This window comes from Cryptotermes secundus, unplaced genomic scaffold (genome assembly GCF_002891405.2).
Source record: "Cryptotermes secundus unplaced genomic scaffold, Csec_1.0 scaffold1674, whole genome shotgun sequence".
NCBI classification, from domain to species: domain Eukaryota; kingdom Metazoa; phylum Arthropoda; class Insecta; order Blattodea; family Kalotermitidae; genus Cryptotermes; species Cryptotermes secundus.
In genome coordinates, this window is record NW_019720598.1 from 122240 (window position 1) to 135301 (window position 13062).

Genomic DNA, 13062 nt, shown 5'->3' on the forward strand with positions numbered 1-13062 from the left:
GAGGCTGGTATTTGCTAATGAGCTGAGTATAACAGGCACCAAGCTGGGTGACAGTGATGGGTTGCCAAGCCGTTGTCTCATATTCATCAGAGAGTTTGCAAGATTTGAAGAATATTGAAATCCTGTTATAATGATGAAAAATTATCAATATCATATTTAAGCATCCTGTTACATTTATATATCTTTCACACACTGTATATTCAGTCCTCAATGCAACTATTTTCAATTTTATTTCTACTCCTTACGATATCATTCGGCCTCAGACGGCCATCATCAGGTGTTTTGTCTTTGCCAAAGCTGTCGCACTGTATAAAATGTTCACTTATTTATATGCATGTAAATGTGATGTTTCTTGTTTAATTTACTGTATGTACTCTCATTATCTATTTGCATTGATTAATTTCACTCACTTTCTAATTTAATTTTGGTTTGAAAATTTTTAAAATTTCTTAAAATTATGTAATTCTTGCACCTCTGTTAGGGGCATCATCCATTTGTCCAGATGATATGGTTCTATGTTGCTGCTTTGTGTCCGTATGTTGCTTCTGTTTGTAAGCCCTTTCTTTGTGTTATCATTTGTTCCTATTTGTATGTTGTTCCGTGCCTCTGCGTATGCTGTCGTTGACTCTTGTGTGTGGTGTAGACAGAACACCTGATGATGGCCGTTTGAGGCTGAAACATGTCATAAGGATGAGAAATCAAAGTGAAAATAGTTGCCTTGAGGACTGAATATATTGTGCCTGAAAGAATTATGAATACTGATTTTACTGTTTGAACACAGTTTTCCTCTATTTTAACATTAAAACATTTGTAATAACTAATAATGAATATCTTATTAGAGCCACTGCTTATCTCTATTGGCTAAAAATGATCTTTATAAATACCTTAAACATCCTTATGTAATAAGTATTTCTCACTATTTCTTGTATTAATTTTTAAATTTCAGGTCCCGTCCTTCAAGTCAAACAGAATATGAGGAATATCATCGAAGAAATTACCATGGATATGGAGGTACAGTACTTTAAGACATAGTGCACATAGTCTGTAAGATAAGAATGACAATATTTTAGGATTTGAGGTTTTCACGGCACTCACTATGAAGAAAGCAGTCTTCTGGGCTGTGGCACCGTGTAGATATTGTGGAAACTAGATAATTTTTTTGGAGGCAGGCCCACTGATTTGGTGATGTGCCAGGACAACACTCTGCTGATACGGTTGAGTATAGTCCCATCATAGGGCAGGAAGGCGACTGAGTCCGGTTTATCGTCGGGCCAGCTGACGTTTGGACGACGGTTGAGAACTCTGTGGATCTGACGGCTGTTGTATCCATTGTGCCTGAAAACGTCCCTCAGGAGCACCAACTCCATATGTAGGCTGTCTTGTTTGCATAGAGCTGTAGCCTGGTGCACCAATGTGGAAAGTACAGCTTGCTTGTTGGAAGGGTGGTGGTGGGACGCAGCGTTAAGGTAGAGGTTTGTATGGGAGGATTTGCGGTACACTCTATGGCCCAGAGAACCATTTGGCCTCCTGTCAATATCTATATCCAGGAAGGGGAGGTGGCCCCCCCATTTCAGTCTCCATTGTGAACTGAATGCATTGGTAGATACTATTTAGGTGGTTCAGGTAGTCCTTAAGCTTGTCGGGCCTGTGTGGCCAGATGACGAAGGTGTCGTCCACATAACGAAACCAGCAGTGGGGCTAGTGTGGAGCCAAGTCAAATGCCTTCTCTTCAAAGTCCTCCATATATAAGTTCGCGATGACCGGAGACAGTGGCGAGCCCATCACCACGCCATCAGTTTGTTCATAGAACTGGCCATTGAAGCTTAAGTATGAGGTGGTCAGGACATGGCGGAAGAGTCTCAAGATATCTTCTTCGAAATGTTGTCCTAGCAGATCCATAGTATCCTTTATAGGCACCCTGATGAAGAGCGACACTACATCGAAACTGACCATTATGTCGTGGGGATCAACATGGAGAGAACCCAAGGTGTGGACAAATCCATGGAGTTAATCACGTGGTGTGCACAGTTGCCAGTGTATGTGCTCAGTAGGCCAGCCAAGTGTTTGCCCAAGCGATAGGTAGGAGAGCCAATAGTGCTCACAGTGGGCCTTAATGGAACATCACGCTTGTGGATCTTCGGCAACCCGTAGAGTCTAGGTGGCCTGGAACCTTGTGATCGTAGCTGTTGGCAGACTTTCTCAGCAAGCATGGACTTTTTCAGGAGAAGAACAATCTTGCGCTCTATGGCATCAGTAGGATCCTTCTTCAACTTCTTGTAGGCCTTGTCTTCCAAGAGAGTGGTGATCTTCGGTTATAGTCTGACGTATCCAGTACCACGGCCGTATTACCCTTGTCAGCCAGAAGGACGATGAGCACCTCATTGGCTTTTAAGGACCGAAGGGCTCTCCTTTTCCTGCTCTTATACAGCTGGGTTTACTCGACTGGACTCAGTCTATTGCACCTGCTCACACTGGTATGCTTGCGGATTTCTTCTTGTCTTCTACCCTGAAGATGGAGGTGATACGTTCCTCCGAAATGTCAGTTAACACAATATCTACACAGTGCCACATCACAGAAGACTGCTTTCTTCTCAGAATATTTTAAATTTTCTATTTATGGCCATATAAAGATGTAATAGTAAAAATAGGAAGGTTTTGATTTTAGTTGCTGTATTAATACATGTGTTTTTTTAGTATATTTATCACACTAGAAGAATAATAAGAATTCTTGAGTGCATTTTGTTTGTTCTGTCTCGGAAGTCAGCTAATTATGATGGAATTTTACTGGAAGTGTTACATTATCATCATTATATATTGCTGTTTCGTGAGAGTAACAGAGCCTTCTCCAGTCTTCTCTCTTTCTTCCCATAAGTACTTGTTATATGCATGTTTAGTCTTTCTATATTATATCATATATAGATGTAATCCTTTCATCCAGCATTGCATGTTTGTCTCTGTATTTGGTTGCTGGGTGAACAGAAGTAGTGTTTACAGTGCCAAAGAGATCTGTGTTCTCTGCTGTTTCATGGTTTGGTAGCCTCACTGAGTGTTTATAATGCGGTAGTAAATCTAGGATGTTGGTGGACAGGAATGTATATTCATGTAATTTTCATTTCATGCATCCTGTTGTGTTATAATATACAATTTCTTTATTAAAACTGTCACAACACAACTATATTAAAGTCAGTGCCAAGTCTGGCTCTGCTACATGTTTCAGCTAAAAAAAAACCATCATCAGGCAAATACATGGCCAACATACTGCCACAGTCAAAAAGTTTGTGGAATAGCCTCAAAGCGTCATACGGGAATTTACTGCCAATATGTTTCGCCAATGTTTTTGATAGCTATATCAACGTTGGGCGGCTTGCATAGTGGCCAGCGGCAACTATTTTGAGGGGCGATGTGGATCTGCGTAAGTGTATGTGAATACCTTGTTATATGATGCAATAAAACCACATTCCACGAACTTAGACTCTACTACATATATACACCACTGAACTGCAGTACTAGTAAAATTGGATACAATAATATTAATTATATTAAAATACTTGGCATAAAAGTACAATAAATAAGACTATATAAAACAAAAGTTATGGTATAAAACAAGATTAAAATTCTTCGAGTGATGCTTCACATCATCGAGTCAGTTGTTGGTTTTTGCAATTTTGTTGTGTTCCCACGGACAAATTGGAGTATTCTGTATTATGTGTATATATAATGAACTGTTTTGGAGGCTCGTGATGTAGATGTAGTAATATTAATGTTAATTGTTATTTCCCAACAGAACGGACAGTACTTTGTAAGATGAGGCACCGACTAAATAATTAACATGAATATTACTACATCTACATCACGAGCCTCCAAAACAATGTATTATATATACACATAATATAGAATACTCCAATTTGTCCATGGGAACACAACAAAATTGCAAAAACCAACTTGAAGAATTTTAATCTTGTTTTATACTGTAACTTTCGTTTTATATAGTCTAATTTATTGTACTTTTATGCCAAGTATTTTAATATAAGTAATATTATTGTAACCAATTTTACTAGTACTGCAGTTCAGTGGTGTATATATGTTGGCCATGTATTTGCCTGATGATGGCTTTTGGCAGCCGAAACATGTAGCAGAGCCAGACTTGACACTGACCTTAATATAGTTGTGTTGTGACGATTTTAATAAAGAAATTGTATGTTCATGTGGTTTTCATAATAAATAAGCAAATTATTACAGTGCAGTTTATGTTGGAAAAATGAAAGATGGGCAAAGAGCAGATGCTTTTGCTAGTTTCTGATATGTCTCGTTGCTAGATATCTTCTTCATCCTTGGTCTCTCAGATGTTCATGTGGTAGTTTGTCTCGTTAAACAAGACACTGAATAGAAAGATGTTAAGATCATAATGGCAGATATTTTGTCATACTCTTTTTCCTGTTTGTCGGAAGAAGGCAGTAGGTATGTGAGGTGATCATGCTGTCTGTTAGAGCAGTCACATTTGTCACACAGAGCTAGATCTGGGGAGAGAGTAGGGTACGGACAAGTCATGGTTTCTGGCCAGAGACTAATACACAAATACCTGTAATGAACAGGAGATTGTTGTGGAGACTTTATAACAGGCCGTTTACTACAAATCAAGTCATATTGGTGCCAGGCCTCTTGAGGTTTCAGAGCTCCCCCTCCCAGTTTGAACGCTTACAGTCATGGTCCTTATGCAACATCCTCTCTGATGAGAGGATAGATTTGTCTCTTATGAATATTCTTGGCCTTTGTCAGTTATACATATCACACATATTCATATAGCGTAATATTGAAAATTCTTCCTTTTACAAGTTTAAGCTTCTTATATTTTCTATGTCTGGCTTCGACATGTCCTATGCTGTGAACATGGCCACTCTCATGATTTTGAATGACCTCTGCTTGTTGCCTACACAATTTTGTTACATAATCATATACATATGGCAGGTTTGAAGCTGTGTGCAAATTGCAGGCTGGTTTGCATCTTTGATAATTTCCAGTGGTGTGGAGAACCTTGTTTTGCAGGCACTGTGATTTCAGGAAATGGGTGTATGCTGCAGACTACTGTCTTGTAATGGCCACTGGTCCTTGCTATATGGCCTTGGCTTGGGCCACACAGAAAACACCACCAACAGCTCTTTTATTGCTGTGTGTGTGTGTATCTGGTTGCTATGAAAGCATGTTTTCAGAGCTGTTCCCAAGCAGTGGCCTTCTCTGCTGGGTTCACTACTTCACTTTTCAGGTGTCATGCCGCAGTATCTTGGATTTGAAAACAAAATGTTAATGTAAATAGATATATAAGAGAGAAATTGAGTTATGTGGCATGTCACATAGCAAAGGACATCGTGATTTATGCAGTATGCCTTTTATTCTTCAGGTAGTGAGCCTAGTAGAATCTGTTTGATTTTGTCTACTCACTGTCTCCATATAACTGATTTAAAGATTTTAAAGTAAACATTTCAAAATTATCGTAGAACTAAAGTGTGTATACATTACATCTGTTGTTCAGTAAGTGAAATATTTTGACTTTCATATGCTAGTTTGGCTGATATTTTTATAATTACAGTTTAAAATTATTTCTTTGTTTCATGACCAGCCTACAATTATGGTGGAAGGCAGGTGGATTCTTACCACTATGATCCTTATGACACTTACAAGTATTACGAATACTTGTGCAGGACTGATCCTGCAGCATATGCAGACTGGTATGCCAAATACTATCCATCACACCAAAGTTACAACCAAGGTACCTTCTCAGAAGACCGTGGCAGTGTGCATTCTGGCAGGAGTTCTGCAAATGAAAAATTGCATAAGGAAAGGTAAGCGTAGCTTGTAAATACATAATATTATTTTAACAGGTCAGAGTTTTAAGTGTGAAATTAATTGGGAAATGAACCTAATATTCAGAATTACTGAAAGGATAAAAGTGTATACCACGTGGTGCAATCCAAAAGTTCTCAAAATATATTAATAAAAACTATTACGTGTTACATGGATCTTATTCTGCACTATCACTTTCAATGTATTCCCCTTGGGAGCGCATACATCGATCCCAGCGTTTCTGCCACTTTTGAAATGCTTCCTGAAAGTCTTTCTTTGTTAGGGTGTTTAGTACCATCTGTGTTTCCGCTAGAATTTCCCCAACTGTATCAAATCTTGCCCCTTCAATTTGATTTTCATCTTGGGGAAGAGAAAGAAGTTGCATGGAGCTAAGTCTGGCGAGTATTGTTGGTGGGGAACAAATGCCATGTTGCTTTTAGCCAAAAGTTCCTGCACAATGTAAGCCATATGCGGTTGTGCGTTGTCTTGGTGGAGTACCCAGTTGTTCGTGCGCCACATCTCTGGACGTTTTCTCCTCATGTCCTCCCTCAAATGCCTTGGAACATCGTGATAGAACTCTTTATTGACTGTCTGACCAGGAGGGACAAACTCCTTATGAACAATCCCGTCAATAAAAAAAAAAACAGATCAGCATGGACTTAATGTTGCTCTTGACTTATTGAGTTTTTTTGGGTGAGGTGAAGAAGGGCTGTTTCATTGCGACAATTGCTGCTAACTTTCAGGGTCGTAGCCATAAACCCAACTTTTGTCACTAGTGACAANCGTTCGTGCGCCACATCTCTGGACGTTTTCTCCTCATGTCCTCCCTCAAATGCCTTGGAACATCGTGATAGAACTCTTTATTGACTGTCTGACCAGGAGGGACAAACTCCTTATGAACAATCCCGTCAATAAAAAAAAAACAGATCAGCATGAACTTAATGTTGCTCTTGACTTATTGAGTTTTTTTGGGTGAGGTGAAGAAGGGCTGTTTCATTGCGACAATTGCTGCTAACTTTCAGGGTCATAGCCATAAACCCAACTTTTGTCACTAGTGACAACCTTTGAAGGAAAGTTTGAATCCTCTTGAAGATGTTGTTGAAGTTCCCTGCAGACTTCGGACGATGCTACTTCTGTAAGTTTTGAGGTTTTCACGGCGATGACAATGAAGAGAGTCGTCTTCTGGGTTTAGGCACCGTGTATTCTTCATGTTGGCCGACGTTTCGGCCTCCGTTCCTCCGAAACGTCGGCCAACACGAAGAATATACGGTGCCTAAACCCAGAAGACGACTCTCTTCGATGCTACTTCTGTTCATTTTGCAGCAGTCATGGCACAAACTCCGCTGCAGTCCTCCTCATGTTCAGTTCCTCTGACAGAATTCGTTGACATGTACCATAGCTTAGTTCCAAGGTGTTACAGAGGTCTTGGATGGTCAGTCTACGATCTTGCAGAATCAGATCCCTAACTTTCGCGACATTTTATGGTGTGGTGCCAGTTGACGGCTGTCCTGAATGATCATCATCATCAGTCGATGTTGGGCCATTTTTGAAAATCTTATACCAGTCGTAAGTTTGTGTCTGGCCTAAACTGTTTTCGCCAAAAGCTTGCTTCAACATTTGGTGCGTTTCTGCAGTGGTTTTCCCAAGTTTAAAACAAAACTTTATACAGACACGCTGCTCTCTCAGGTCAGCCATCGCAATACTGCAAACTCACAGAAACACACCAGTAAACCCAACCACTCAACTCGACACCATTTGCCACACTGATTCAAGAAGGGTGTGTGGGGAGACAAAAATTCAAATTTTGGGAACTTTTGGATTGCACCACATATATTACTATGATTTTGCTATCAACTAAATAGAACTAACTTCATGGAGCAGAGTGCTTGCAAAGCTGATAGTTGCTGAGCTCATTATCATTCACAGGGGCGGAAGCAATTTGCTATTAACTCTTAGAATACAAGGGATATTCATTAAGTAACCTCTGGTGAGCTGTTAACAAAAGAAGCAGTGAAAAAAAATGTATTATATGCAGAAGATATGTACATACTTAAGCTACTTCTTAACATAGTCACCGCTAAAATTGAGGGAATACGTTTATGTGTGCCTGTGTCAAAGTCGTCTGTTGCCTGCGAGCTCAGCCATGTTTTGACACCTTTCATCAACTCATTACTGTTGAAGCACTGTGATTGCAATCAGTTCTTCAGGTAGGTAAACAGGTGGTACTGGTAGTCGCTCACAGTGAAATCAGGGCTGTAAGGAATGTGGTCAGATAACTCCCAGTTGAAGTACTCGAGTGCGAGCTGCAGTATGCAGATGTCCAATGTCATGGAGGAGCGCTATGCCATATGTCAGCATTCCATGCCTTTTGTTCTGAATGGCCCAGTGCAATTCTTTTAGTGCTTTGCAGTACATTTCTGGCATTATTGAGGTCCCTTGTTGCATGACTTCCACCATCAGCAATCCTTTCCTTTCCCAGAAGAGTTGCCATCAGCTTTGTGGCAGGCAGACAACTTTTGATTAAACTTCTTGGTTTGATGAATGTGTGTACATTTACTGCTTTTGACTGCTCTTTAGTTTTAACATTCACAAATGAAACCCAGGTTTCATCACGTGTCAGTTGTATGATGTGATTGAGAAATTCATCACCACCTTTGTGGTATTGCTCTAAAAAATGTCAGAGCCATTCTCTGTGTTTTATGCGCACCTATGAGCATTTTCGGAGCCCATGTTGCACAAAGCTTGTGATAGCTTAGCCTAGCTGTGATAATCTCGTAGAGAACAGTGCATGAAATTTGTGGAAATTCACTTGAAAGTTCTGAAATTGTTAAGTGCTGTCTTTCACAAATTTTTTGTTCAATGCTGCGTACAAGATCATTACTCACTACAGATGGCCAGCTGATCACTTCTATCTTCATCATGAACGTTTATTTGCCCATCTTTGAACATTATACACCATTATCTTACAGTTCCTTCACTCATTACATTTTGGCTGTAAACTCATAATTCACAAAGGATTTCTGCAGCACTCATGATTTTAGCATGAAGAATGCAGATGAGAATTTGAATTTTGCAGCTGGTGAGATTATCATTCAAAGAACACATCATAATGCCATCTGTAAAGAAGAGAACAGACATTAGATAACCAATCGTGTGATGGTTTACAAAGCAGTAAGTCTTGTGACGCTATCTCACGTGTGCAAACTCCATGTGGGTCCTTTCTCTCGTAGGGTTCTCAACCCTTGCATTTTTGCCTGGCGAATGGTCCAGTATTATGAAACTTACTTTCCTTCTCACCACCCCTATGAGCCTCTGCTAATAACTGGGCACATGACCAGTGTTCCACATGTTTTATAGTGCTATATCTGTTTTTACCACCATCAGCTAATAAAACAAATGTTGACACAGCAGTTTCTATTTTGTCTCTTTCAGAACTGTTGTTGTGTAGCCTGTCCCATTGTAGGTATATCTTTCTATGAGTTCTCTCTTAATGTGACCCAGCATTGTGAGATGTCATATTTATGGTTGAAGACACTTCCTTTGTGATCTTCCATTTCTGTTGCCAGTCATTCTACTGACCTGTGATTCAATATCTACACATAGAATTATGATGAAGCACAGCTAATTTAGCACTGTCAGATAAACTGTCCACAGTTCAGTTATAAAGCACGAAATCGTATAAAACATATGGTATCTCTTGTGTATTTTTATAATTCTTATATGTCTGTTTTTAAATATTAATGTTTTGATAGTTACTGCATAACCCTTGAACAAGGATAGCTCAGTTGGTATAGTGATGGGCTACCAGCTGGACAGCCTGGGTTCGATTCTCGGCAGTGGAAGTTGTTTTTCTTCTCCACATCATCCAGACCACCTCTGGGGCCCATCCAGTGGCTACCAGGGGCTCTTTCTCCAGGCACAAAGCAGCCAGGGAGTGCCAAGGTCAAGAATGGTGGATCTATACCTCCACTCCCCCATATGTTTTCATGGCATAGTGCTTAACTAATTAAGCACATGGACACCTTTACCTTTATTGCATAACCCTTTGTTGCATCATTTGATTTCAGAGGATGTAAAAGACCTGTTGATTTAGGTGCCCTTTAAATTTTTAAGTATCCAAAATGAAGAACTGCACTGCATCAATAAGTGTAAGCATCATATTGTACAGGAGGAGCCAGAATAGTGAGGGAAATCAGGTATCACCAAAGCAGTAAGAGAAAAAAATTGAACATCTTTTTGCTAGAACAGTAAATTGCAGCGCAATTTGAGTACCTCCCCCTGGTGACATCCACTTTTCCATTTAGTACACAGCCACTGTTCTCCAACATGGGTACTTTTTTTTTTTTTTGAGAAAACTCCTATAGATAAAGTTGTTTTTCTTTCTTTCTTTCAGTCCAGTTATCACACTAACTTCTGTCTAAACTCCATACTCATATTTATGATGCATACTATTGTGGCAAGATAATTTTTTTAATAGACAGTCAATGCAAAATTAACAATATGTTTGAACAAACATCCTACACTCTATTACCATAATGTTTTTTGGCCCATTAATTCCATTCCTTCATATTTATTTATAGTTAATTATAGTATGTGGGCAACAGATATTTCCTTCAGCAGTTTGAATGTGACTGAGGGTTAATGTTGCATTGTGTTATAAATGGAGAAGTTGTGAAATATGTTGGATTATTTCTGTCAACTTTAAGTTATCCTCCTATTCCAGATATGAAAGGACAGGACATTGTTGTTCTCATGATTACTGCCACTCTTCATCTTTTACTGGTGATTGTGACAGTGGGAGGTGAGATTAGCATGTCTGCACTGTACAGAATTCTTAGTTCTCGTTTCTGTTAATTGAATTCAGCTTAGTGAGTTGTGTTGTTGTAGATGTATCTTACTCTTCTGTATGTAGATTTTTGTTTTTTCTTTTTGTGTGTTTGATTTATTCTCGGTTCTGTAACTTTTGGATCATACTAAGTTCAAGGTTCAGTATTTAATGAACTTTTTTCAAGAACTGCTGAACACCGAGTATGTTCATCAGCTTAGAGACTCGCCCAATAATAGAATGGATTTACAAGTGTAGAGGTATGGACATTGTCTTTACAGTTTGCTTCATGATAGTGCTTGAATTTAATAAGAGGACTGTGACTTATTAATTGATAAAATTATTCCTAAATGAGTAGTTTTAATGAAACAGTATTTTAGTATGTTTTCTATATTATGTGGTTTTAGGTTTCTATTCTGCCAAAAGAGATTTTTTTTTTTCCTTTTCTTCTGCTCTTTACAACTTTGAATGGAATGTTTTGCTTTCAGAGAATTTTGTTCTGTTCATCAGACACTTCTTGGCGATTAAATGCAGTACAAATTCTGAAATGTCCGTCCATTTAGTCATTTAAATGAAAGTGCAAGTGTGATGTGGTGATGTATATCATATTGCTGTTTAAACTTTTTCTTTCATTCTCTTTGATGGTTGTAATACTGATGCATGTCCTTTTGTCACGAAGGTTGTTTGTTGAATATCTGAGGATCAGCCAGTATGATGTCTAGAATTTGTGTTCAGAGATTCCATGTTATGGAAGAAGTAGGACGTGTGTATTTTATAGTTTGGATTTCTTATGAAACCTTCCAGGGGTTTCTTCCAGTAATCACAGAGTTCCCTAATTTTTATATATTTGAATTCCTTTGAATATGTTGTTTCTTATGATTAGTAGTTTTATTCTTTTGTAAGGGTTTTGTTTTAAATTTTAGGAAATGGGAAAAGACCTTGCTTGTTCTTAAAATCTATTTTAAATAATATTTGCCTTTATGTGTTTAAAGTATGTTGATAGTTAACAGGCTAATATGATGAGAGAATAATTATTTACAGATCATGAAATATTATTTCATAACTATAGTGTATTGTATAGTACATATTCCAAATTTGGTGGCTCAGAACTATGATCTTCACACAGTATGCTGTTATAGGTTGAATATTTTTGTTATTTACTCTGTATGTATGTATTTATGTACTTACATACATACTGTAATGAATTTGCTCAAAGCATTGCTAGACAATGGCTCAGTAAGCACATTCCAACATGCACCACGCAACAATACAGTGGAAGTGTTCTCTGTGCAGTCTGCACCATGCAACAGTATGAGTGCTGTTTTTTTCTCTGTGGTCCATGGTGCAGCTATATAACAGAAGTCTATAGTACAGAATAGCACAGATGAGTACAGAGTCAAGAACCACAGAGAATTTTGTCTTGTGTGATATAACACTGTGTGATCTCTTGAAAATCAGCTGACATCTTTGAAGAGTTTGCTACCTCTGTCATGCTGATTTCTCTCTTGGCTTATTCTTCAGCCCTTAAGACAGAGGTGATATGTTTCACCAAGATGTTAGATAGTTTTCAATGGGCTACATGAAGTTATACCACAGAAAATGAAAATCTTCTCTGTAGTTTGTATGCACTCATATACATATATTGTAACGATTCTGATTTGTTTTGCAGAGGTCAGGAGCAGACAGATTCATCTGTCATAGAGGATCCCACTGCTACAACTCCACAGAGACTTACACCTGCCAAATTTTCTACTGCTCATGTTAAAGGTAATACAAGTAGGGTAGCAGATAGACGGAACAAGGTTTCTGAGTGCATTATAGGGTTCAAGTCGTAATGAGGTCATTGTATTTTTTCAGTTGACCTAATCCTTCCAGCCGCACTAGGCCCTGGGGTTTACTCACCCTCGAACAGGAATGAGTACCAGGAATTAATTAAAAATATTTTCCTGGGGAGTAAAGCGCAGCTGGCGCGTAAGGCTGACAACCTTACTGCCATCTTTGAGCCTATTGTCTAGATAGTGTGGGATCCTCAACGTCTCACAACCCTATGGGCTTTCACGGCCTGGTACAGGGATAGCTTTGCTTTTTTACTTTTTTACTGTTTTTTTCTTCCGTAATCACAGATATTTTAGAGATTATTCATGTTTGTTATAAATTTGTTCCAACATTAGTCTGCTTGCAGATTTATTTATTTTTCCTTTTACCCTGAAGATGGAGGCGATACGTTCCTCCGAAACGTCAGTTAACACCACATCTGCATGGTGCCATATCCCAAAGACTGTTTTCTTCATTGGTACCTTGTGATCAAAATCACTTGCTTGTAGTTTCAGATGTTTGTTAACACTTGTGTGACATACAAGGTGTGTCCCAAAAGTCATGAAATATATATATATATATAT

General features: G+C 38.7%; 1 protein-coding gene across 6 annotated transcripts in view; it reads left to right on the plus strand.

Annotated features, from left to right (window-relative positions):
- LOC111870357 (protein transport protein Sec16A) overlaps positions 1-13062 on the plus strand; it is an 87076-nt gene that overhangs the window by 24804 nt on the left and 49210 nt on the right. For 5 of the 6 annotated variants that reach the window (XM_023862575.2, XM_023862614.2, XM_023862584.2 and 2 more), the window contains exons 10-13: positions 947-1011; positions 5615-5837; positions 10562-10639; positions 12333-12430. In XM_023862575.2, the coding sequence (XP_023718343.1) occupies positions 947-1011; positions 5615-5837; positions 10562-10639; positions 12333-12430 (464 nt within the window). The remainder of the gene's footprint in view (positions 1-946; positions 1012-5614; positions 5838-10561; positions 10640-12332; positions 12431-13062) is intronic. The other variant, XM_023862605.2, reaches the window with a different exon arrangement.